The following is a 26,547-nucleotide window of genomic DNA, read 5'->3' on the forward strand; positions in this document are numbered from 1 at the left end:
AGTTCATGAAAATATAACATGTTCAAGTCGATTAGATTTGAGCATCTTGGGTCAACCATGTACATTATTTTTTTTGCACGGATTGTCCTTCATTTGGGGTGGTCTTTAATTTTTATCCTTCAAATTGGTGGTCTTTAATTTTTGCCTTTCGCCTAATACCCCGATGTTTTGGGTTCGAACTCCAGCTCAGTAAAAAAAAAGAAGGAATTTTCGCAAAGTAGATATTTGGATTCGCAAGGCAGAGTTTTGCATTGGGAATCCAAACTCTATTTTGTGAATTTTTTTAAAATTTTTGACTGAGCAGGAGTTCGAACACGAAATCAATTTTTTTTAGCGAAGGTCAAAAAGTAAAGACCACCAATTTGAGGGACAAAAATTAAAGACCAAACCCAACGAAGGACAATCCTGCAAATAGTCATTTAGTATGGCCCAAGTTAGTGCTCATCTGAACGTTTGGACAAGTGGCTGCATGGATAGCCTGATCGTTTTTTAGCGCAGATTGGCCTTCTTTTGGGGTGGTCTTTGATTTTTTGCCCTCAAAATGGTGGTCTTTAATTTTTGTCCTTCACCTAATATTTTGAGATTCTGAATTCGAACCCCAGCTCAGTAAAAAAAAAAAAAAAAAATTACGCAAGGCAGATGTTTGGATTCACAAGGCAGAATTTTGAAGGCCTGAAGGAGGCAAAATTCTGCCTGCAGGCCTAACTTTTGCCCGAATAGGCCTAACTTTACTACAAAACTCTACGTTGTGATTTTTTTATTGACAGAACCGGGGTTCAAATCCCGAACCTCATGGTATTAGGCGAAGGGCAAAAATTAAAAACCACTAATTTAAGGGACAAAAATTAAAGACCACCCCAAAAATAGGGGCATTTAAAGACCACCCCAAAATAGGGGCAGTCCTGCGAATTTGACCCATTTTTTTAAAGGATATAAAAATGTCGATTTTTTTTTTCTGTTAGATTTATTTGATATAGTCATGATAATTAAAAACAGTACTAATTTAATATGAATACTAAACAAATTATAGAAGAACAAAGACAAATAAAAAATGATTTTGACTTGGCAAAATTGAATTGGGTATGGCTCGTTGCTTAGCCCAAAGGGATCGGTCCATCCTCGACCAAAACAAACCAGCAAACAAATGAAGAGGCCAATATATTTATTAGTGTCACTAGATACATTTTTCTTTTTGTGCGGAGGGCCCTTCAAATGCAATGTTCTTTAATTTTTTCCCCTCAAATTGGTGGTCTTTAATTTTTGTCCCTTTCGCGTAATGCCATGAGGTTTGAGGTTCGAACCTTGGCTCATTAAAAAAAAAAAAAAAAAAAAAGACAATTTCGCAAAGTAGAGTTTTGCGGCAGAGTTAGGCCTGTTCGGGTCAAAGTTAAGCCTTAAGGTAGAGTTTTGCTTTCAGGTATAAGGCAAAACTCTGCCTTAAGGAAAAGTTTTGGCATGCCTGAAGTTGCATCAAAGCAAACTCTACCTGATAAGGCAGAGTTTGGTAGCAAAATTCTGCCTGAGACAGAGTTTTGCATGCAAATCTCTGCCTTGCGAATCCAAACTCTATCTTGCGATTTTTAAAAAAAATTTTGACTCAGCGGAATTCGAACCCGAAACCAAGGGGTTTTAACGAAGGACAAAAATCAAAGACCACCAATTAAATGGCCAAAAATTAAATACCACCCCAAAATAAGGACATTCCTGCGAATTGCCCCACTAGATATGAAAAAGGCCCGTTTACGGGACAAACGGGCCCAATATTTCAATCTTAAATTGTGTTTGTACATGTTCAATTATTTAAAAACAAAAAAAACAAACTATGAGTGTCATTTATATTAACAATATTTTATACAATTAGATGAAGCAAAAAACATATCAATCTATCTCTAAATTAGTCTTGAATAAACGCAAATTTTACAAGTGTTTAACCAATAAAAATAATCATCTGCTTGATGAAAATTAAAGCAATCGAATTATTCTTTATAACACGATAAAGAATGAAAAGATAGAAAGAAACTATGGCTTTACTTCGTATTTTATACACAACAAAACCAAAAGAACGATTATCAGCAAAGAGAGATCCCAAAAGGATTTGCATATACTATGAGACAATGAACTACCACAAACAAAGAGAGTTAAAAGACACTAACAAAAATTAATTAACGTGATATAAATTGTAGAATTCATTGAGGTGGTAAAAATTATGTTTTAGATAACTCGCTCAAAATGACATATGATAAAATAATAAACATTTTAATATTACTCAGCACAAAATACATATTCTAGAGCTTTTTCAATATAAAGGAAGTATAATCTACTTACCTAATATAACCTACAAGTAAAAGTAAATTAAATAATGCATTTTAAGAAGATAAGATAACTGTTTTTTTTTATGTAAAATTATCATTTATTAATTTTCATAATGAAACAATATAGAATTACAAATATAAATTTTGAGATTTATTAATAGTTGAAAATTATTCAAGGAAGAAGGGAACAAAAAATATATATTAATGATTTTATGTCATTTAGACACTAATAATGTAAAAAAAATTGCATTATCAAAGTTTCATCTATTTACAAATCTCATTTTATATGAAAACTTACTCATAGATATCATTATGTGACATGATAATAAAAAGTTCTTTACTTGACATTGTATAATTAAATTCTCACATTAATTAAGCGTAAAAATTACAATATCATAATATAATATGATCAAAACTCATCACTTAAATTAACTTTTTAGGTTTAACAAACCATACTATTAAAATTGTAAGAGGTCAAGAGATCTTATTTCCTCCAAAGTTTTCAATTTCAAATTGCTTTCAAATAATCTGGATGGATGAATATTTTTAAATCTCTATAAATCTCTTTTTTCCGATTATATAGTAATGTTTGTACAATAATCAAGTGTGAATAAAAAGCAATTCTTGTTATAAAACTATATATATAATTGCAAATAAATAAAAGAAGCAAATCAATAACTTTGTAGAGAGAAGGGAGAGATTGTATTATCACTTTTCTTGGTGTTACAAATGAGAAGACAAAACTCCTTATTTATAGAAGAAGTTTGCCCCTCAACCTACAACATACAACTTGTGCAAGTTGATGGATTCAACTTGGTACAACTAAGCAACAACTAAGATACAACTTGCAAGTGCAAGTTGTATTTACCACTTTAAGTCAAGTGGTACAATTTGCACTTTTAGTTGTATAATCATTAATAATACATCCAAAATACAACTTGACAAATGGTTTATAACACTCCCCCTTGGATGTTTATTAATAGATAATGTGTCTCATTAAAACCTTACTAGGAAAAACCCAGTGGGAAAAATCCTAGTGAAGGACAAAGAGTACACATATCTGGTAATACGCATTTCCAGCTGCCTCATTAAAAACCTTACCAGGAAAACCTAATGGGACAAAACCTTGGTTAAGGGAAAAAGAGTACAACACGTATTTTACTCCCCCTGACGAAGACCAAAATTCAGATGTCGGAGTCTTCACATTCCAATCTTGAATAACATCTTCTCAAGAGTTGAAGTTGGCAAAGATTTGGTGAACAAATCTACAGGATTATCAATATCACCATTCTTTTGGAGATCATGTACTCCAATCTTATATACAAATGTATCATATGTCGATGTTGGTAGTGTCTTTGTGATCATATCTGTCAAATGATCATTTGATGAACTGATTGAGCATCTGCATCTTCATTCCTTAGATAGATATGTTTCATCGTCATACAATATTGTTACAATCACATCAAGTACATTCTTGACTTGGTTTATAAACCGTTGCTATCTTCTACAATTTGACTGTCATGTAAAACAACATTGTATGACTGTAATCCTTCATGGAAATAGATAACATATCTGGATAGAACTTTTATGTCGATCAGATGAATGCCATGTATATCCAAAACACTTGACAATATTTGTTAGCATAAACACATTCATGTCAGACTTTCATTTGCAGTATGCAATTAATCTTATTTCAATATCTCCATATAGGAGTAAACTATATCATGCTCGTAGTTATAGCAAGATATATAAATGCATCAATTGCATAAAGATATGGTACTTCAGGACCAATTCAATTTTCTCATTTCAACTTCTTTCAGCTGATAATGTACTGCTTTTGGAAACTCTCCAAGAGCTCCAATAATATTCAAGTCATCAATCTGATTAAATCCATATCAGGATTATGAATAAGTTTCCCAACAACTTGTATATGCTTCAGACATTCTAAATCCTTCAAAAAAATTCATATAAATTTTGTCAAGAAAGACATATAGATTGTGACAACTTCCGTTTAGTATTTAAACGATGTGACATCTTCTGATGCCTGGACTGTAGGTCTAATAAGCTTTACGCTTACCAAGATATATCATTCCACTTGGTAATTTTTTTTTCTAAGTCAACATGCTTTAAGAGACGTAAAATTCAGATCCTCACAACCTTATACAATATTACGCGCTATATTGTATCAAAGATATCGTCGACGAGATATCATTTGTATGGGTTCTCAATTCGACATAACTTACTAAGATCTCATCACTTCATTATTTTCAGGTACCTGAACCTACCATAAGGTTTCATAAAGTGTTATGTCGTAGGATCTTCAGGAACACCTTTGCGTCCTTATTATGATCCTTCAAATCATTTGATCCTCACCCTTTTCAAAGTCATTGCATTTGGAACCGATTCATATACCATGCTTCATGCATGTTGTAGACTTGTCCTTCAGGGACATTCAATAGGATCATTTGGAGCAGAAATATGAGATTAAATTTGGGTCAACAAATGCTTCCGACATTTGACTTGAATTATCTTTTGAATGAGGATCATACTGATGATAATTCACAAAATATTTCTTAGTTGCTTATATATCTCCCCCTCATGTTAGAAAAACTAACATATATCCCACGTCATTCGGAGAACCATCTGTGTGGATTGTGGTAGATCCATTAATCACATACCACACATCAAAACTTATTAGATGGACAATCACGGTTCCTGACCCTGAACTAATTGAGAGGGGGTAATTAATCATAATTTATTGATCTATTGTATATAAGTGTTGTTGTATGCAATATATCATTTTCTCAAACCAACACATGAAATTATGTTCTCATAAGCAATGGTTTAGCCATTTATTAGAGGTATTCAACACCAAACCAGCTTTGATATAAACCAACATTATCAAGATGAATTGTCTTGATTACATAATCTGGAAATTGTGCTCTGAACTCAATTATTCTGAGCAAGCAACTTTGCAAATGTCAAACTGTCGGTTGACGATAAACGCACATGCGACCGTCTCATAGACGCATCTATTTAATACATCACATTGCAGGTGAATGGGCCCATATTCACCTTTTATATTTTTCAGAATTTAGGTGATTCAGTCCCAGCATTAGCTGGTGTAATCAACTTATCATGAGAACCAGCAACACAAATACATTCTTGAAAAATCTTCTAGTTCTTCAATATATTTTGAATACTCAATTAGCATATCAGATTTAAATCAGGACGACCAAAATGGTCTTGTCAACTGATAAAATTATTTATACCCGTAAACTTCAAGTTTACCATGACGAGTGCTATTTATTTTAGTAAACTTCTGGTTTACTATTGCATCAGATTTTATGTCATAAACTTCTAGTTTATTGTGACATGTGATCCATCATGCTCGGGTAACGTTTCATATATATATTTCTTACCCGTAGTAACTTAAAGATATTCAATTTTCCAATCATTTGTAGTCCTATTATGATAACCAATTTTATTGCTAGTAAACTTTAAGTTTACTATAATCTGTGTTCCGATCGTAACGATTACGAGCTAGGATAAATGATGCTATCATATATATCCTCTTCGAGAGACTTTAATTTATTTACCATAATCAGATACTATTTGGAAACTGTTGGTGTCATGATACTTATAAATAAACAATTAGCTCTTCTAGAGCCCTTGATCATTAGTTTCCACTACCAAATATTTTTAGATACTTCTGGTATCACGAAAGAAAATTTGGCTAGACACTACTGGAGTCATGAAGGAAAACAACAATCAAATGGAAATTTAAACACAATTTTAAAATGTAAATTATGAAAGTAAACGTTAAGCTCCAAACTTCTGTATTTCAAATATCTCCTTCAAGGAGATTAGCCATTAACATCTGGATATTTTCTATCAAAGCGGCAACCACATAATAATCACATCGTTCAGGAAGAGATACATTAATGTTTATTTCCTTCAAGGAAATCAACAACAACTACCATAATGTATCTATGTGGTTATAGTAGAAAGCATTCCATTATGTTCCCTTTTGCCTTAGAATGATCCTTTGATAAAATTATTTAATATGTTTCTACGTACGACAGGTAAGTGCTGCAACGTCTTAATTTCATACCACACAAATAAAATGTATATTCCTTGTATTTTATCTCTCCAAGAGATAGGTTTTGGTATTTCTTCATTCACTTTGGGAAATGAATCCTCATTATTCAAATGTGCTTACAATACGCGTTCATCAATAGCTCGTTATTTTGCACAAGCACAAGAAGACATTGCTTCAAAATATTTCTCAGATATTTTGCCAATTCTTTCTGCTTCAGGAGTAAAGTTTAAAGTTTTACCACTTCGGGAGTAAAGTTTAAATGTTTATTACTTCGAGACTAAATTTTAAGGTCTTACTACTTCAAGAGTAGATCTCGGAGTTATTTACTATTTCAAGAGTAAATTTCAGAATTCTACTACTTCGGGAGTAGATTTCAGAGTCCTACTATTTTGGGGTAGAGTTTAAAGTTCTAATACTTCGGGAGTAGAGTTCAAGTTCTACTACTTCGGGAGTAGAGTTCAAAGTTAGCTACTTCGGGAGCAAATTTCTGAGTTTACTACTTCCGGAGTATAGAATATTCAAAATATTTCTTCAATTATTCTACCTCTTCTGGGGATGAATCGTGATATTTTTACAACTAGATGCACGTTCATATTTATAGACTTTACTACATACTATCACTTTCACTTCATGGAATGAATCTATATATGCAACATTTATCAAAAGTTTTCATTTTTCAAGAATAAAATATAATTATCTAAACTTGTCTTAAGCATATCAAAATTGTGATAGCTTTGAACCTCTTTTAAGATATTACTACTTCAGGAGCAAATCGAGACCTATATATGATATAGAAAATTTTCTCGAACACATCTTCAGTTGTAACTACAACAAGCCTATAATGATATCACCACTTCCGGTTATTATAGGCATAACTGAAATATTATCATGTAAAAGCATAAATTAAATAATTTAAAATATTCATGGCATACTAACCTCCAGGCTGCAGAATATTGGTACTACTATGCTTCTGCCGATTTTGGTACCAAAGCACAAAACAGATTGAAGTGCATATTATACATTTAATTATCACATATCAATAGGACACATAGTAGCTACGGTAATGTTCAGTAATGAAATCTCCTTTATTGACAGGTATGGATACAGATAGTACTTAGTTGTATCCAAAAGGCCTTAAAGAAACTTATGGGAATATTGAAAGTCCTTGGACGGGTAGTAACATAAGCAATAAAATCCACTACACCGACTTGAGGTATGTATAGAAATAAAATTACGAGGCATAAACGTACTTACCTTTAACGGTAATTCAAACTTCTCTCAACCATAATTCTTTGCTTCTTTTCAGAGTAAATGCTTAAGATAGCAGAGTCTCGTATTGATAACGTGTTATAAAACTACACATAATTGCAAATAAATAAGAGAAGCAAATCAATAACTTTGTAGAGAGGAGTGAGAGATTGTATTATCACTTTTCTTGGTGTTACAAATGAGAAGACAAAACTCCTTATTTATAGAAGAAGTTTGCCTCTCAACCTACAATATACAACTTGTGCAAGTTGATGGATTCAACTTGGTACGATTAAGAAACAACTAAGATAAAACTTGCAAGTGCAAGTTGTATTTACCACTTTAAGTCAAGTGGTACAATTTACACTTTTAGTTGTATAGTCATTAATAATATATCCAAAATACAACTTGACAAATGGTTTATAACAATTCTAACTTTCTGTGGACACTTTTGCTACTCATTAGAATAAAACAAATTTGAAAATTTTACCTCATAAAAAAGGATTTGAAATGAATATTTTGCACGGAATGTAATGCAACACTCCCCACGGAAATGCAATGCAACACTCCCCACAAAAAAATCAATTGACACAAAACATTTAAGGAGAGTATTTGTGTTGGGGAGATGTGGGGTCCACGTGAGATATCACATCATTTGGAATCCACTTGGCTGTTATAAAAAGGGCTGATTCTTTTGTTATTAGAAACTTATGAACCGGGGTGTCTGTTAAACCGATAAATCGCACTAAATCGATAAATTGAGTCAAACCGAGAAAATAGCCCGATTAGTGATTTGGTTTGATTTGGTTTGGTGTTGGAAAAAAAAACGAACATAATTGGTTTGGTTTTAGTTAAAAAAAGTCAAACCGAACCAAACCAACCCGATATTATATATATATATATATATATATATATATTCAATTTTTAAAATATTTTATACATAAATTTTTTTAATTTGTAATGTAATTTATAAATATTTCTTAATTTTTTTATAGTTTTTTTTTTAATCTATTATCATATTATTCAAACTTAAACTTAGAATTTTGAATGTCGATAAGTTTTATATCCTATAGATGTTAGTAACTCATATAAAGTCTAAACCAAAACCAACTTAACACTAATACTAACAAAAGAAATTCAATTTACCACTAGGAATGACAATAATGTTAGATATCTATTATTTAGTTTTGCATAATTGGTTTAGAGAATGAAAATACATAACTTAAGTTTTTTTCTTGTTATTTAATTAATACTTATTAGTCGTACTTATTTTAGCATGACCTAGTATTTTTATTCTGACCATTTTCTTCATGGATTATTAATTAGCAATATTTATTTTAACCTATTTTATTATCTTTTGTTGAATATTTAAATACAATATCATCACTCTTCCACATTTTTGTGTTATTATCTTATGAAACACCTTAATTATACAGTTGTATCTTACTAGGACTAAAGAAATATTTGCAGTAAAAGTTACATGTTTTGTATCAAGACTATTCCGGAAAAAAACCCGAAAAATCCGAGAAAATCGAATAACCCAAGGTTGAAAAACCCGAATTTTATTGGTTTGATTTGGTGTATAAATTTAAAAACCCGATGGCATTGGTTTGGTTTGGTGTTTAAAAAATCTGAACCAACTCGATTCATATACACCCCTACTTATGGTCAAGCTTTGAGACTTAGGGGCCGTTTGGCTTAGCTTTAAAAAACAGCTTATAAGCCAAAAAAAAATAAGTTGGGGTTGGGCTACCCCAACTTATTTTTTTGGGCTTATTTTAAGCATAAAATGGCTTATAAGTTGGCCAGCCAAACACTCAAAAAAGCTGAAAACAGCTTATAAGCTAAGCCAAACGGGCTCTTACTGTATAAGCAATCAATGCAGGAATGTTTTTGAAGTTACTATGATGCCCTTGGTCATCCCATTCTTCACATTTCTATATAATACTAGATATTGAATGCCCGTGCTCAGCATGGGCCCAACAAGTTGAATTGGAGTGTAGATTTGATGTGCTCAATAATTCTTCTCCAGTGCATAATAGGATAACAGCTTCAAGGAAAGCCAGAGTAATCCAGTTAGGAATCTCCAAATCTGCAAAGATAAAAGATACAATTCAACCTCGATGAACATGACTTGCCTTACGTGATGGAATTGTGGCTAAAAACCTCTTGGAATAGGCCATTTGAATAATAGTTTTTGTTAATTGAATTTTGGCACCTGTTAGCAAATGCATTTGTAGATGGATAGAACTGCGTAAAATGATAATTTTGACTTGCTACTGAGCAGATATCTGGGCTAGTGCTTTGAATGGATGAAGGGTTTAAGGGGCATCGCTGGGCTGGCTTATGGGCAAAGAGAATGTGCCAAACTGGTGCTTGTAGTAGAAGGTTGTTATTCTTTTTCAGAAACTTTTATAAAAATAGGGGTTAATTCTTATGGTTCTTCCTGGCTTCAAAGCTCTGAAAGCCAAAGTATTTGCCATAGGTAATCTTACAAACACACAGATTAGCAGAATCTATTGCTTAATTTTAGTTGTTGTATTTCTATAATGGGACATTTTGAAAAAGATCTAGATAAATTTTTTCCAATTCAACGTCTAAAAGCAAGCTGAAACTTATAGAACTTTATTTAGAATAATAGAGGCAATAACAATACAACAATACAAACGTATTTTGTCACACCTTTGAAACATAAATGTAACAAGATACATCATAGAAAGAAGATTCATGTGTAAATACCAAAAAAGAATATTCATGTGAATTATTTGGAAGAGACATTACTACTTCATGCACGCTTTTTCCAGAAGGGAGTTGCATCTTCAAACTAATCTCGAACAACGTAACATACAACATGGACTAGATTTTGTGTAAGATAATCTTACACGTCATCTACCCGTGCAATCAAGTGTAGTAAAAGTTGTCCCGCACTTTTAAAATGGCTCAAAGCTGTTTCTCTTGTGTCATCTCTCCATTCCTCTGCTATATAACAACAGAAAAAACAAGGATGACATGATTTAAATCAAACATGTACAACCAAAAAGTCTTCAGGATCTTTGCAGTCGTTCATTTAGTACATTCCTTCTCTTTAATAATGCATATTAGAAGATTCTTCTATGAACAACTACAAAAGTCTATTTTTTTTTTTACCACTAACGGCCGGTGCATATGCATTGGTTACGGGACTTTGGCATACACACAAGTCGGGAGCCTCAATATTGAGTGTTTTAGCCATCTCAACCATCGAAGAGTGAAAAATGCTAAATCAGTTAGATGAGAGAAAATTCGTCACCCCTGTTAATGTATCTAGGTAGCAAGTCCATGTACATTAGTCAATGCAAATGCGAGCTCAAACTGAACTCAGAGCAGTTAAGACCATGAATTAGAAAAGGAAATCCCGTTGTAGATATGTCTGGAAGAATAGAATGTTCTTCCTTCCAAATATATCTCTTAAAGTTATATCCCATCCACATTGATGTCTTCAAAAACTGAGATACATTTAAAAGGAAGAGCATTTTATTTTTATGGACATACTACGTGCGAATACGAGAAGCTATCCACGCTAATGTAATAGAACTATCAAAAGCTTTTTAACACAGTCAATTACAGGCATAGAACTATCAAAAGCTTTTTAACATAATCAATTACAGGCATATGACCAACTAAAAAGAATAGGACAGAGTAGTCTACTCGATAGACATAACTTATCATGTCAAGAAGTATGTAAAGGGCTGGAGGCACAAGTTATTTAAAGGGTAATTAACCAACATGGTGCCTAGAATATCTGTCAGCAGTTTTATAAACTCCTATCTCATTGGACCATATCCTGAAATTTCCATAGAAGACAAAGCCATCGCGTACCAAAAAATGATGCAACGTTAAGGAGAGCTAAAATTGTCACGTTCAGTGTTTAAAAAATTAGGAAGTTGGTGGAATCATCATTTCGGGCAAATGTGAAAAATTTATCATTTCTACAAGTCTCTAAACATTCAAGATAAAGCGTATCTAAGCATTTCATGAAAACTCTCTATCACTAACACTTTACAAAAAGGTAATATCTAGAGAACTCAAAGCATAATCTAATTCAAAATACCAACCTGATTAGACCACTTGAGAAGGTTATTTGCAAGGTCATTTGCTATATAAAGCGTAGTCTTCAATCGGAAGTTTCATCGAGCATCGAAGAATCGGTCCACAATGAAATATCACAAATTACTTTTTGAAGTAAGACTTTCTAACACACATTAGATAAAGTTCTTCATAATAATCTCAAAAATAAGTACTATATAACTTTCCACAATTTTATGAAATGTAAGACAGATTATGGTTGTTTAACATAGAAAAAAGATCTTGCAGTACTCCTGGCCCTCAAAGAACACTCTTTAAATGGCAAAGTAAGAAAATCACATAATTGCGTTCTTCTTGCTCGAACAGAATGCACAACCACTTGTCTATTCACAGCATTAGTGTATCAAGATCAAGTCTTTACCATATTTCATTTTAAAAAAGATTAAATCACCGACGAAATATTAAAATAAAAATAAAAGAAACAAAAAGATAAGAAGCCACAAAGCAGCAGGGCTCATTTGCTTGAGTCACAGTTACCGGAGCATACAAATTTCCATTTTAAGTCCGATACAATCCCCGAACCCTGTTTTGACATAACCCACTATAATTCCAACATAACTTGCTTACAAAGATCTACAGTTACCATAATGATTCCCACCATATTGAAACACTGCTATCATCTGTTTTTTCATCTTTATCTACTCTCAGTCACGCTTCTACATTTTATACATAACGAAGCCTTCCCTTTTTTATTTGGTCATCTATTTTTGTATTGTTTTTTTCCCACTCAATGTTCCATGCTTCTATGTTCAGGTGACGAACTTATGGAAAGACAGAATGATAACAATCTTAGGAATCTGAAAAGATCCGAAAAAGCCAAGGATTGAAAAGAAGATGAAGGGGAAAAACGAATAAGAATTGGGCAAAAATTGAAAGATGAACATACTTGACGTTGTAACCAACCGAAAAAGTTCATTGAGACTTGAGAAAACTGAAAGACCATTCTTTGAGAGGGTGGCACTTGAGAAATATGAAAGAGAGAACAGATGAATGGATGTTTCTAGACATACATATTGGGTCTGTGTTGGTGTAAATGTGACGAAGATTTTTTTTCACTGAGCGAATTTACGTTTTACCCTTGGTCGTTCCATTGTTCACTCTTCTATATATAGAAATCTCATCATTATCGAGATTTATATTACTCGTTGTCCTCATCACTATACATGTTGGAGTTAATCCTGAAAAAAACAAAAAAAGAAAAAAAAAAAAAAACACACTTTTTAAGAAAGGAATCCATTAAGTATTACAAAAAATTTATAGATCAGCATCGAATGCTAATTCGTGGTTTTAGATATTTCAGATATCTAAATCAAAAGGCATTAGGACATAAGTTACATGAACTCTAGTTTGAGAGGCAAACTTGCTGAAATAGTAGGCTCTTACAATTTGATAATAAAAGAAAACCTCAATATGTTATAGTTTGGAGTTTGGAGTCTGGAAAAGTATTTCATAAATAAGAAAGCACCTCTATCAGATGCATAGAGCCCCACCTTAGAAATCTAAACTAAAGGGCCTGTTACTCTGCTCGTCTTAGCGGGGCACATGCACAAAGAATGGCTTCTATTTCAATATGTTGCTGGTATTGTGCTATCCTCTGAAGAAGTAGGAAATATTTTCCTGATATATTTATCGAACACTTTATGAGGTATCAGTCTATCAGAAGCATCCCTTGATCGTCCTCTAAGACTTAATTGGTTATTAGCATTAACACCACTTGTGATCCCAATCATCATCATCGTGTGTGTAGCAGTCAGCCAAGATGGTCTATTAATGTGATCAGATACATTGGAGCGGGAGAAATAAGTGTTAGCATTAGAGATAATTTGCAGAATCCAGATAAACGTTATACTCATAAAGAACTGAATCTTTGTACTACCCAAGCTTCCAAAATACTCTTTCTTCACATAAATCAAATCCACATAACTTTCATTATTAAAACTCAAAATATAAAGAAGGATTTTTCACTCTTCAAAACTGAATTTTTCTCTTGGATCAAGAATACATCGGAAAGCAGCTCTCACCCCAGATGTTAAAGGTAGAGATAAAAGAAACACGTACATCTCCTCCATTCCCATTATGAGAATATACTGGGTATGTTGTTGTTGTTGTTGTAAAACTAAATTCCCAATATCTGAGATGCCACAACAATTTTGTTTAACATAAATAGAGTCACATAAAATTATAAGAACAAGTACTCAAAATTTAAAAAGGACTGAACTCAAAGCGAGAATTTTTTTCAAGACCGGAACTTTCCTACATTTTGAGGTTTCACATTAATCGACCCATATAAAATTATGAGAACAATTAGTCACCAAAATAAAAAAATAAGAAAATAAAAAAGAAAGAAACAGAAACAATGAAATGAGCAAAGAGAAAAAGCAAAGGTAATTTCACTGAGCGATGGAATGAGCAATAGAACCGTACAAGAAAGATTTTTTTGTGATAGAGTAAAATGACTCTTTTGCCCTTGGTCGTTCCAAACTTGGCTCTTCTATATAGTAGAAATATAGAATAATTAACTCAATTAGCTGCCCATTTAACAATTAAACTCAATATAAACATATTTTGTTTTTATCAACCCATTATAACCACCTTCCACATGATTTTAACTTGTATTAGCCAGTCAAATAGTTAGGAGTAATTATAGGATTTTAATTCTAATCACAATTTTTTAGGGGTTAGGTACGTATAGAATCTAATTAGATCATTATCCCTTTAAACAAGGATACGTATATATCTCTTTACTATATCTTTCCATCTCACACAATTTTCTCATGTGGATATGATGTTGAATATTATATACGTTGATATTTTAATTACTTTGTCTAGTTCTTATTTCCACAAAAATATGTATAATTATTGTATATATCAAGTATGTAACATGTGTATAATACGTGAAACTAATGTTTTTGGTTTCATGTATAATGTGTGGATAGATATATATAACTCATGTATACATTTTCGTTCCATGTACAATGTGTGTATAAATGTATATAATTCATGTATAAATTTTTATTTCATGTACGGGTGTGTATAAATGTATATAACTCATATATAAATGCTACTGTTGTATATCCAATCAAAATTACATAATTATTATTAATTTGTAAGTACAAGTTACTTATATAGAAAATAAAATAATTTATAAGAAAATCTAGGAAATTACGTATATATAACATAAAATAATATACATTTGTAATATTTATACACGAATTATATATAGTTATACAAAAAATATACATGCAAAGGAAAATACCCGTAGCACAGACAAAAAATTATACACATATATATATATATATATATATATATATATATCTGTGTTTTTAATTTTATTTTGGGTAACCGGAAATGGAATAAAGAGAGGACATATAGTATTTTTTTATTTGAGTAATTGAAAAAATATGAGAAAAAAGGAAAGAGATCTTTTTAATTAGAAAAGATAATGACATGATCTTTAAAAATGGAGGATATTTTGCCTAGACTTATGCTAGGTTGATACGATTAGATTTACTGTATGACTAATTATTGTAAACTATCTTTTAGGGCTAGATTAAGTTGTATAGATTATGGGCTTGGCTAATTATGTTTTCTTCCCTAATATATATGTAGGAAAAAAAAATTGCACTTTTTTCCCTAATTTGTGCTGATCTTAATTTTTGGCCTCAATAAAAATAACTTTTCGGGGGTCATATATTTATATTTTTGTATCATAATATCCTCTACAAGTTGACTTGTTCTCTTAAAGGATTTATGGCCCCGCTAGATATAAGTTAGATTTTGAAGGTTTTTTTTTTAAAAACAATCAAAATTGAAGACCATCCCCTTTGAAGGGTTAACCGTGCAATTTCTTCTATTTTTATTATATTATCTTGATCCGTTTTAACCCATCCAAATACTAACATAATTCGTCCATCTGACACCCTGCAGGTTAAATGTATCAACTCGTATACCAACAATAAAAAGTAAAACTGGAATAACACTATACAATCAAGTATCAAAGCCATTAGATTTTCTAGATCATAATACTACATAAATTGAAGTTCATAGTGTTGGCAAATACAAACATATAAGAGTTCAAATCGCAAAGTCCTGAAATAGTTACAACTATGATCTGTCACACATACAAAGATATTAAACCAACTCATTATCATCACATCATGATTGTCTATAATCATACATAAATACCACAATAATAATATTTATATAAGTAACTAAAATCCATAATTCACTTTGAAATTGAAGGGACATGTGATTCCCAGGGCCATACATCTGAAACACAGCTAACAGCATCACTCATAGCTCCATTCTCGAAATTCCGGTTGAATGCATTAAGATTTTCCACTCCGATCATCGGATTCTGGCTAGAAATCGCACTCCACGAGTCTTCTACGGGAACATTGATGGTCGGACAAATGTTATCCAGACGACACATAGTATTATTATTGTTATTGTTATTGTTGGTAGCAAGTGATTGAGGAGTGTTAAAGTAATTCTGGAGGAGATTACTTAAACTTGAGGTTAATGAACCTCTGGCTACCATGTCCTCAGCCAACTTCACCTGTGTAATTGCATGGAAAAATAATTTTGAGAAATGTATCATGCAAAAAGAATCACATAAAATTGACTTTTAATTAACTATGGCGTTTTTTCTCAAAAGGAAAAAAAAAAGAAGTATTTTTGACCGTAGGGATGTCAAATAGGCAGGTTAAACTAAGTTGAATGGATTAAATGATGGAAAAATAATGATTTCGGGCTATTTTGGGGGATAATTTCCGTCAAGACATGGGTATATTTGAAAACTTTAAGGATGAGAGGGGTATTTTTGACCCAAAATAAGTTCGGAGGATATTTTTAGCCATTTTTCCAAAGTAGAGGGGTATTTCGGGTTTAAATGATGGAACAGGTTTAAATAATGATTTCGGGCTATTTTGGGGGATAATTTCCGTCAAGACATGGGTAAATTTGAAAACTTTAAGGATGAGAGGGGTATTTTTGACCCAAAATAAGTTCGGAGGATATTTTTAGCCATTTTTCCAAAGTAGAGGGGTATTTTTGACCCTTTTCCCATAATAAAAAGTAAAACTGGAATAACACTATCCAATAAAGTATCAAAGCCATTAAATTTCCTAGATCATAATACTACATAAATTGAAGTCCATAGTGTTGGCAAATACAAACATATAAGAGTTCAAATCACAAAGTCCTGAAATTGTTACAACTATGATCTGTCACACATACAAAGATATTAAACCAACTCATTATCATCACATCATGATTGTCTATAATCATACATAAATACCACAATAATAATATTTATATAAGTAACTAAAATCCATAATTCACTTTGAAATTGAAGGGACATGTGATTCCCAGGGCCATACATCTGAAATACAGCTAACAGCATCACTCATAGCTCCATTCTCGAAATTCCGGTTGAATGCATTAACATTTTCCACTCCGATCATAGGATTCTGGCTAGAAATCGCACTCCACGAGTCTTCAACGGGAACATTGATGGTCGGACAGATGTTATCCAGACGACACATAGTATTATTATTGTTATTGTTGGTAGCTAGTGATTGAGGAGTGTTCAAGTAATTCTGGAGGAGATTACTTAAACTTGAGGTTAATGAACCTCTGGCTACCATGTCCTCTGCCAACTTCACCTGTGTAATTGCATGGAAAAATAATTTTGAGAAATGTATCATGCAAAAAGAATCACATAAAATTGACTTTTAATTAACTATGGCGTTTTTTCTCAAAAGAAAAAAAAAAGTATTTTTGACCGTAGGGATGTCAAATAGGCAGGTTAAACTAAGTTGAATGGTTTAAAAAAAGTTGAGTGATTACACACTCAAAATTTACTTGCATCTAGATGTACGGGTCGATTTTGGCTTTCATAACTAACCCGCTCTACTCAAAATTATATTTTTTTATTCATATATTTATGTTTGTTTAATTATGACCACGTTTAATCAATCAAACACAAAAAATAAGTAAATATATTAAATATTTACATAACTTGGTTCAATTTGGGCTACATAGCTAACTTGGATTAGGCCCAAATTGACATGCAAATGAATAGAGGGTAAAATTCACAAATAGCCACTTTTCAACTCCTATAATTGAAAAATAGGCACTGTCTTGAAATTTCAAATTTCATTGGAGAAACTCTTAACACGTTTTCATAGAGTTTGTCATGTGGAATTTGAAACTCCTCGACAATGGCTACTTCACAATTACAACAGTTGAAAAGTGGCCGGTGGACGCTATTTCTACATGACTACGTACTCATAATGTCCTGAAGCTTCACCTGTCAAATTTGAAACAGTACAACAATGACTATTTTTCTATTTTAAAGTCGAAAAGTGGTTAGTAAATGTTATTTCTACCTGAATACATACACATCCCAACTAGTCTAAATTTAATGAGTTGCATGAACTATACGCGCTAAATTTAAACCTCTACTTTAAGGAAACCATAAAAGAAACATTCAAATGGAAAAATGAGTGTAAGGGAAGGAAGAATACTTTGGCTCTTAATGCTTCCACATCTGACTTGAGCACTCTATTATTTGTCAAAGCTTCTTTGTATTGTTGAGTGGCATCTTGTAGCTGCTTGAACAATGAATCATTTTCACCTCTAAACTGATCAACCTGGGAAAAAACAATGTAAAAATTCCTCAAAAACAATTGTAGAAGAAGGAGAACTCATATAATAATTAATATTAATGATGTACTCATATTACAATAAATATTAGTGCGATCCTGATACATAGTTGAAACTGCTGATTAGGATGAAAGTTTGTAATGAGAAAGTTTACAAGCATATATGGATTGAGAAATTAATTAGATGACCATATATGGGAGAATTATTAACTTATTAGTCAAGATGTGAATAAAAGACTAATATGAAGAGACAAACAAATTTATAGACAAAGTAAAAAAGATGCTAGAGATGATATGCGGAGAATGTTGTAATAATAATTGGGCCATGAGAGACTCTTTGAAGTATTGGGAAAATGCTCATTAATATTATTGGGCGAATGATACTGTAGTTGTGCAATGTCGATCAAATTACCAAGTGACATGATAAGATTCCAACAGTGTGATGAAAAATAGACTCGAAAACGAGACTTTCATTTCCCAAAATCTTTTTTTTTTAATTATTGAATTTGATTTTTAAAAGATAAATTGTATATTATCTTTTATTTTAACAAATAAAAGCATATAAAATTAAATATTCGACCAATCTCTCTTTTTCCTTTTGATTCCTAGAAAGATATATTCTTATATAAGTAAAGTGAAGTAATTAATATTACTATAATTTGCGTACCTGATTTTCAAGATCAGCTAAATGTGCTTGCTTTCTTCTTCTCGAACGCCTTGCAGACTCCTTATTAGATTCTTGCCTGATAATTGAAACCACCATATTCAAATTATAAGCAAATGACAAATTAGAATCAATTACAGATCACTTAAAAATAATTATTGCATGTAAATTTTTATTATAAGCATTAATTGGTAACTAAACCTGCTATAATAATAGAGTAAATTAAGATAAGAATCTAAAAATGCTTATATTATCGATATATTTAACTTAAATCTTTAATGATGATTTTTCAAAATCATATTCTAGTAATTTTATTTGTTTTGTTAGAGCCCGTTTGGATTGGCTTATAAGTTGCTGAATTTTTGAGTGTTTGGCTGGTCAGCTTATAAGTCATTTTGTGCTTAGAATAAGCCTAAAAAAATAATTGGACCCGTTTGACTTAGCTTGTCTAAAGCAGCTTATAAGCTGTTTAAGCTGCTTTTTTTAAGCTCATCCAAACAGGCTCTTAGTATTGTCTAGATATTTTATAACTCACTTTTATTTTTTTTGGAAAACTAAATAGGAACTTAAGATTTGTCATTTTCAGTCAGCCGGTTAAAAAAACTACCCACCTGCCGGAATAGTTTGTAGCCGTTGTCAGTATATACTTAATATATAACAAATACATGCTCCCTCTATCCCAATTTGTTTGGCATTTTTCTCTTTTCGAGAGTCAAATTTCTTAATTTTGACCGTTTGTTTGAACATAAAATCTTTACATTTTTTGAAATAAAATTTACATATTTGAAAACTACGTAAAAAGTACTATAAGTCACCATAGTTAATAATTTAAAATATTTAAAAGACATAGTATGTAAAAATTACGGTCAAAGAATAACTCGTTTGATTCTCAAAAAGCAAAAAGTGTCAAACAAATTAAGACGGAGGGTAAGTATATAATTAGCACAGTATTATTAAATTCACCTTCTCAAACGTCTGATGTCCAATGGGTCTGTGCTTTGTTCACATGGGCCCACTTCACCCTCCACGTCATCATCATCTGATTGGTAGGACCCAGTAGTAGCTCCAATTGTTTGATTGTTTCTCACTTTTGGCATAATAGTTGGTGTTGGACTCCCAGCTGAGATTTGTATACAGTCAATATTCAAGAATATTTTAACCAAAAAGAATCAAAAAAAAAAAAAAAACACGTTATCTCATAAAAAAATAAAATGTGTTTTCATAAAGATGTTTTCTTGATTTGGCTGGTGAGTAATATTTACTTAAAACAATTATATTATAAGGATATACAATAACATACCCAGTATAATCCCACAAAGTGAGGCCTAATATTAGCAAATTGGACAGTGTATTTATGAAATTTGATTATTAAAATATAACGACGATAATTTTTAAGTTTTACTGGAGCTAGTGATAGATTTATGCATATAACAGGTCCTTTTTGTATATCATGTAGCAAGTCTGTTTCAGATTTAGGCATAAATCTTAAGTAATACTCGTATTTTAGGTTCCTCAGTTAGTGACAAATTTTGGGTCTGATTCTTGTGATACGACGAAGCACATTTGATTTTAAATTAATTGATATGTGTGTTTGTAGTCCTTTACGTAGAAAACATGTTATATTTAGATTAGTTTAAGAATAATTATTACCGTCAACCATGAAGTAACAATACAAACTTAACATAACACATGAGAAATTAAGTAGTAGAACGGTTAATAATTATGGTAAATTTGTGAATATTAACAAGCAAAGGGATCAAAAGTGCACATTTCAACTAATCGAAGATTAAGTAACTTAGTCAAATATCACAAAAAGCAAAATTAGAATTTATCAATAATCGAGGGACAAAAAATTATTAACCCAATTAAGAAATAAATACTTATAAGGGAAATGATGTTCGTCCGTATATAAGCATGGGATTTTATTTTTTTCTCTTGATAGAATTTTTTTTCCTTCAAAAGTACTTTTGGTAATAAAGTATCAAAAAATGACTTTCTCATAATGATATATATATATTTTTTTTAATAAAATGACACTTGTTATACCAAACACAATATATAAAGACAATCAATTTAGAGGGTCAATTAGCAAATATACCACATATTGAAGATTGTGAATCCACAGTTACAGAAATGCTGGACTGCTTGGGAGTAAGATTTGGAGACCAAAGGGTCTTGTCTGTCAGTCCACAATTTGAGAAATCATTTACTATCTCCTGCCATTGCAAAATAAACAAATAAACTTTTAAGTAGTATGAAAATAGAAAAGGTAGAATTAATTCAATTAGATTAACTAACTAAATAAAAAATTATCTTTAGTATTTTCCACTGCAATAAGTATGCAAATACTTATATTACTTCTGAATTTATTAATCAGATTCTACAAAATTATTGGTTATGTTGCATCATCAGGAAGGAATTTTCCAAAACATTAAAATAGATGTGTCTTTTTAGAGCTTTGAATGGCTATTTCATTATTCAACAAGATAGCCTATCTTTCATTAAGAAAAATAGAAATTATACAATGGAAACATTTTGATATACTTAAAAACCTATTGTACAAAGTGTGATGTGATAATTACGAGTTCGAGTTTTGCCTATGAGCCCTCGGTTAAAAGTCCAGTATTAATATATCGATCAAATTTCAAATCATGATTCACATATCTCGTGGTAAGAGCACAAGGGTCACAAGGAACTAAAAATAGCCTAGGAATTTGGTCATAGAATTTATGCCCACTAGCCACGTCTTTGTTGTGTTTAAAATATAGATTGTCGTGGAGTTTCAAGGTCCAGAAGTTTCATTTGTGAAACTTGAAACTTCATAAAATGTTTTCAATTACAGGGGTTAAAATGTACCTATTTGTGAATTTTACTCGATTCGGTTTAGTTCTAAAAGCACAACGTGTCATGTGGTATGTCACAAGTTCAAACCTAGCAGATGTCAAAAGCTTGGTATCTAAGTAGAGAAAGGTAAAAGAGCCTTATATTATCCACTGAATTTCATACTGTGCACAGTTGAATCTTGTGAATTTCTTGATTATTAGAAAAAGAAATAAAAATAATCACCAAAATTTGAATTATTATCTTGTATTATTGAGTTACTCAAAATGACATTTGTGTTGCTAAACTACTAAAAAATGGATCTTTTGAAGATGTCACTAGGGAACTTCAAAATGCCCAAATAAGTTCTCTCAAACTATACTTTTAAGTGTACTCTATTTTATTTAATTATTTTATACTTGTGTTTGGTATGAAAGAGACAGGAATATATAATTATTGTTTCTTTTTTCTTAGTTTTTGATGCTGTCATTCTCTATCTATACCTAATTTTTGATATAATACAAAGAACTAAGACAATCTCGAAACCACATACTACCCATAGAACCTAATTAAAGGCATAAACCAATCAACTCCCCACTTTAAAAAGTAGAAAAAGAGAATTTTTTTTTTTTTTTTGAGAAAAAACAATTACTTTTTTTTTTTTTGAGAAAAAACAATTACTTAGAACTATACAATCACTTTCTTCAGCTAAGTTTTTGTCGGATTATAAAATATATTCCCCTGAAAGTTACACAGCAAACCGACCATTCACAGTAACGTGGAAATTCAGTACTTCAACCCACTTTATTATTATTATTATTATTATTTTAAAAATACCCACTTTATTAGTACTAACTATAGATAGACCCTCAACCATTATTTTATTTCCTTAATTTATTAATTAAAAAAAGTCATATATCGATTTATGCCTCCCTAAGCACCGTGGATTTGGTCTGAAACTGACAGGAATCAGTTGAAAACGTATCTTCAAAATAAAAACGAAAAGGGACTTAAAATATATATTAAGAAAACAATTTATTACGTAAAGAAAAAAAAGAAAAAATCATAACCTTTGTTCTAAAAAAAAGAATGAAGAACTACTTGGAATTTGTTTGTCAGAACTATAATTTGTTCTTATAATCTCCTTATTTATACATGTTAGATAAGAATATTGTGTTTGCGTGTATCTTTTTAGGTGACCAAAATATCATATTTTAAATTATAGTGTTAAGAACTCAATTCTTTTTTTTTTTTTTTTTGAGGAATCAAAAGTTCATATTCAAAGATCTAGAATGTCACTGCTAATTTAATTAGATCTTTTTTTTTTTCTCACAAACGTAATCAAAAGCGGATAAGAACCCATATAACTACGAGACTCTTAATCCTGCATTTTCAAAAAAATTAAATTTAAACATAACTTTCCTAGAACTTTTCCTGAATAATTTTTTAAACTATAATCATTCAATTAATATTATTCTCTAGTAGTTTTTAGACAAACTTATTAGAAATATGATTTTGCAGTCACCTATCACTTGAACACCACCAATAGTAAAGAGTCACGTCCCAAATAAAGATGGCCCCTTTTGTATTTAATATTTGTAAACATTATAAAGTAGGGGTCTATCATAATTTAATTATTTAATAAACAATAAACCACCAACTGTACTTTATTTCACCCAATCAGATTCCAAAATCTTTATAGCATCTTCTCTTTAAATATCAACCCACCCTCTTCTTATTCTCGTTCTCCTTCAACATTAATCATCTCTTTCTTTATTTTTTCCTTTCTTTTCATTTCTCCTCCTTTTTCGTTCTATTTTCATATGTGATAAGAAAAAAAAAAATACTCTTTCCCAAACTATCAATCTCCTAGAAATTCTTAATTAAAAGAAAATTCATTTTCCAAGCGATCGTCCAGACGAATGTCTCAAATTTGGGTAACATATCATCTCTCTTATAATTTATTAAAATTAAAATACATAAATTTTCCTTACATAACTAAAAGAAAGACATGAAAAGAAATACTATAAACACAACCTCCTTGTACAAATTTTGAAACAACACGTACATACACACACACAAAAAATAAAAAATAAAAAAATAAAAATTGAGAACGCACCTAAGGTTGTGATCTAGTGGTCAATGAAGTAGGTTGAGAATTGTAAGGTTTTGAGTTCAAATTTCAGCTAAGACAACTACACTAGATGATTACTCACATCTGTTCTTTGGTGGATACAATTATCCCATACTTATACTGGTGGGACGTAAAAAATTAAACCAAACACTATAGTTTTAAGAAAAAAGTATTTTAGAAGTTCTAAGAGGCAAGTTTGCTAACCTGATTTCTCATAGTAAATGGAGGAGCAACTGAACAAATATCACCAAAAAGTTGGGCATGAACATTATTATTGTCATTAATGTTATTATTGTTGATATTTTGATGATGATGATGATCACTTCCTCCAAAACCATCACCAATTTTTGCATCTTCACCATAAGTTTTGCTATGATTCAAGTAGTCCTCAAAATCCAATAAAGAAGAACTTTTCTTCATGTCTCTACTAGCAAAGTTAGCCATTTTCTTCTCCATATTTTTTCTAAAGGGAGTGAAGAAAATATCAAGATACCTAGCAAGGAAGTACTTAGAGTGAGAGGGTAGGGGGGAGAAAAGAAAGGGGGGGAAACAGAAGAGAAGCCAAGTGAATGATTATATAGAAAAGGCAGAAAAGCCAAAGTAGGTTCCTGATGAAAGGAAAAGCCAAGAATCAATTCACCAGATAAAGTTGTTTTGTAGTTTAAAATTACTTCTATACCCTTGGGGTGAGCTATAATTACGTTATTACCTTTCTTTTTTTTCTCATTTAATTTTGTTGATTAATTTTACCTTTTTAAATAACAACTAGCTAGCTCCACCCATGGCAAGAGAGCCACACTATGCCGAGGGTGTTCATCCGAAACTTGGTTGAAAAAAAAATATGTTTTTATAAAGTTAAAATTATTTTTTATGTATATATAGTAGATGTGGAACCCCTGGTGCTTTTCGTATGTTACTTTTTTATATTTTGAACCCCCCTCGGCGGGAATCACAGCTCCGCCATCGGCTTCACCTATGTGAGTTTTGCACCTTATGAGAGTTTTTCATCGTCGGTTCCAAACCTGAAAAAAGGAGGAAAATTACATCCTACATTTGAGGACTTGTTTGTGGTGGCGTTTGCTTATAACAACAATTGTCAAGTTAACATTGATATGATGTGTGGTGAGAGAAACATTATTGTGGATCTCAAATATAATTACGTTATTACCTTTCTTTTTTTTCTCATTTAATTTTGTTGATTAATTTTACCTTTTTAAATAACAACTAGCTAGTTTCCACCCAAAGGCGAGGAGCCACACTATGCCGAGGGTGTTCATCCGAATCCCCTTGGTGGAAAAAAATACTGTTTTTATAAAGTTAAAATTATTTTTTATGTATATATAGTAGAAGTGGAACCCCCTTAGGCTTCTTCGTATGTTACTTTTTTATATTTTGAACCCCCTACGAATCCTAGCTCCGCCTTGGCTTCACCTATGTGAGTTTTGCACCTTATGAGAGTTTTTCATCGTCGGTTCCAAACCTCGAAAAAGGAGGAAAATTACATCCTACATTTGAGGACTTGTTTGTGGTGGCGTTTGCTTATAACAACAATTGTCAAGTTAACATTGATATGATGTGTGGTGAGAGAAACATTATTGTGGATCTCAAATATAATTACGTTATTACCTTTCTTTTTTTTCTCATTTAATTTTGTTGATTAATTTTACCTTTTTAAATAACAACTAGCTAGCTCCACCCAGTGGCAGAGCCACACTATGCCGAGGGTGTTCATCCGAATCCCCTTGGTGGAAAAAAATACTGTTTTTATAAAGTTAAAATTATTTTTTATGTATATATAGTAGATGTGGAACCCCCTTAGGCTTCTTCGTATGTTACTTTTTTATATTTTGAACCCCCTCGGCGGGAATCCTAGCTCCGCCACTGGCTTCACCTATGTGAGTTTTGCACCTTATGAGAGTTTTTCATCGTCGGTTCCAAACCTGAAAAAAGGAGGAAAATTACATCCTACATTTGAGGACTTGTTTGTGGTGGCGTTTGCTTATAACAACAATTGTCAAGTTAACATTGATATGATGTGTGGTGAGAGAAACATTATTGTGGATCTCAAATTATTTGATTCGAGGCTACTAATGCCAAGAGGTAGAATGAGAACAAGCATAAAGTTTATTGATTGGATTATACATTTTCACAAAGAAAAGACGTATTCGATTAAGAATGGCCAGTAGCGCCTTTTCATAAATTATTTGTTTGTCCGAAAAATATTTTTAAATTTTGAAGTACTCTAAAGAAATTTCAACAAGTTAGCGGTTACTTAGAGCTTAGATTAGGTAGAAAGTTTTTGGAGTATAAATTGTATATGAAAGGTGTATTAATGAGATAAGGGAAGAAAGGGAAACTAGCTAGGCCCATGCATGGTACATTAGGTCATAAGAAGTTCCTGAACAGATAGTCACGGTAGTGCATTAAGTATTCCTTTCACATGAACCCCCTGTGATCAGGTGCGATTGTAGCAT

The 26,547-nt window shown here is 31.6% G+C and overlaps 1 protein-coding gene and 1 long non-coding RNA gene across 2 annotated transcripts; both read right to left on the reverse strand.

Annotated features, from left to right (window-relative positions):
• Positions 1–10,286: 10,286 nt before the first annotated feature.
• Positions 10,287–11,848, reverse strand: LOC132044135 (uncharacterized). Its single transcript, XR_009412040.1, has 3 exons — positions 11,757–11,848; positions 10,810–11,485; positions 10,287–10,641 (listed from the first exon to the last, which is right to left on the reverse strand). It is a non-coding gene; the product is annotated as an uncharacterized LOC132044135 (long non-coding RNA).
• Positions 11,849–16,890: 5,042 nt separating this feature from the next.
• Positions 16,891–24,626, reverse strand: LOC132044131 (basic leucine zipper 9). The gene is made up of 6 exons (XM_059434621.1): positions 24,278–24,626; positions 21,218–21,335; positions 20,083–20,239; positions 19,123–19,198; positions 18,318–18,443; positions 16,891–17,453 (listed from the first exon to the last, which is right to left on the reverse strand). Exons 1-6 carry the CDS (start codon positions 24,527–24,529, stop codon positions 17,127–17,129), a joined length of 1,056 nt encoding a protein of 351 aa, XP_059290604.1. The 5' UTR covers positions 24,530–24,626; the 3' UTR covers positions 16,891–17,126.
• Between the last annotated feature and the right edge of the window lie 1,921 nt (positions 24,627–26,547).

The sequence above is a fragment of the Lycium ferocissimum genome, unplaced genomic scaffold, assembly GCF_029784015.1.
Source record: "Lycium ferocissimum isolate CSIRO_LF1 unplaced genomic scaffold, AGI_CSIRO_Lferr_CH_V1 ctg3695, whole genome shotgun sequence".
NCBI lineage: Eukaryota > Viridiplantae > Streptophyta > Magnoliopsida > Solanales > Solanaceae > Lycium > Lycium ferocissimum.

What these genes read in the sequence shown, in the direction of transcription:
- LOC132044131 (XM_059434621.1), bottom strand. Translation starts at nt 24,529, where the DNA reads ATGGAGAAGAAAATGGCTAACTTTGCTAGTAGAGACATGAAGAAAAGT. An exon ending in TTCACAATCTTCAATATGTG is followed by an intron (nt 20,240 to 21,217) that starts GTATATTTGCTA and finishes TACAAATCTCAG; the next exon opens with CTGGGAGTCCAACACCAACT. An exon ending in TGGAAGCATTAAGAGCCAAA is followed by an intron (nt 17,454 to 18,317) that starts GTATTCTTCCTT and finishes GCAATTACACAG; the next exon opens with GTGAAGTTGGCAGAGGACAT.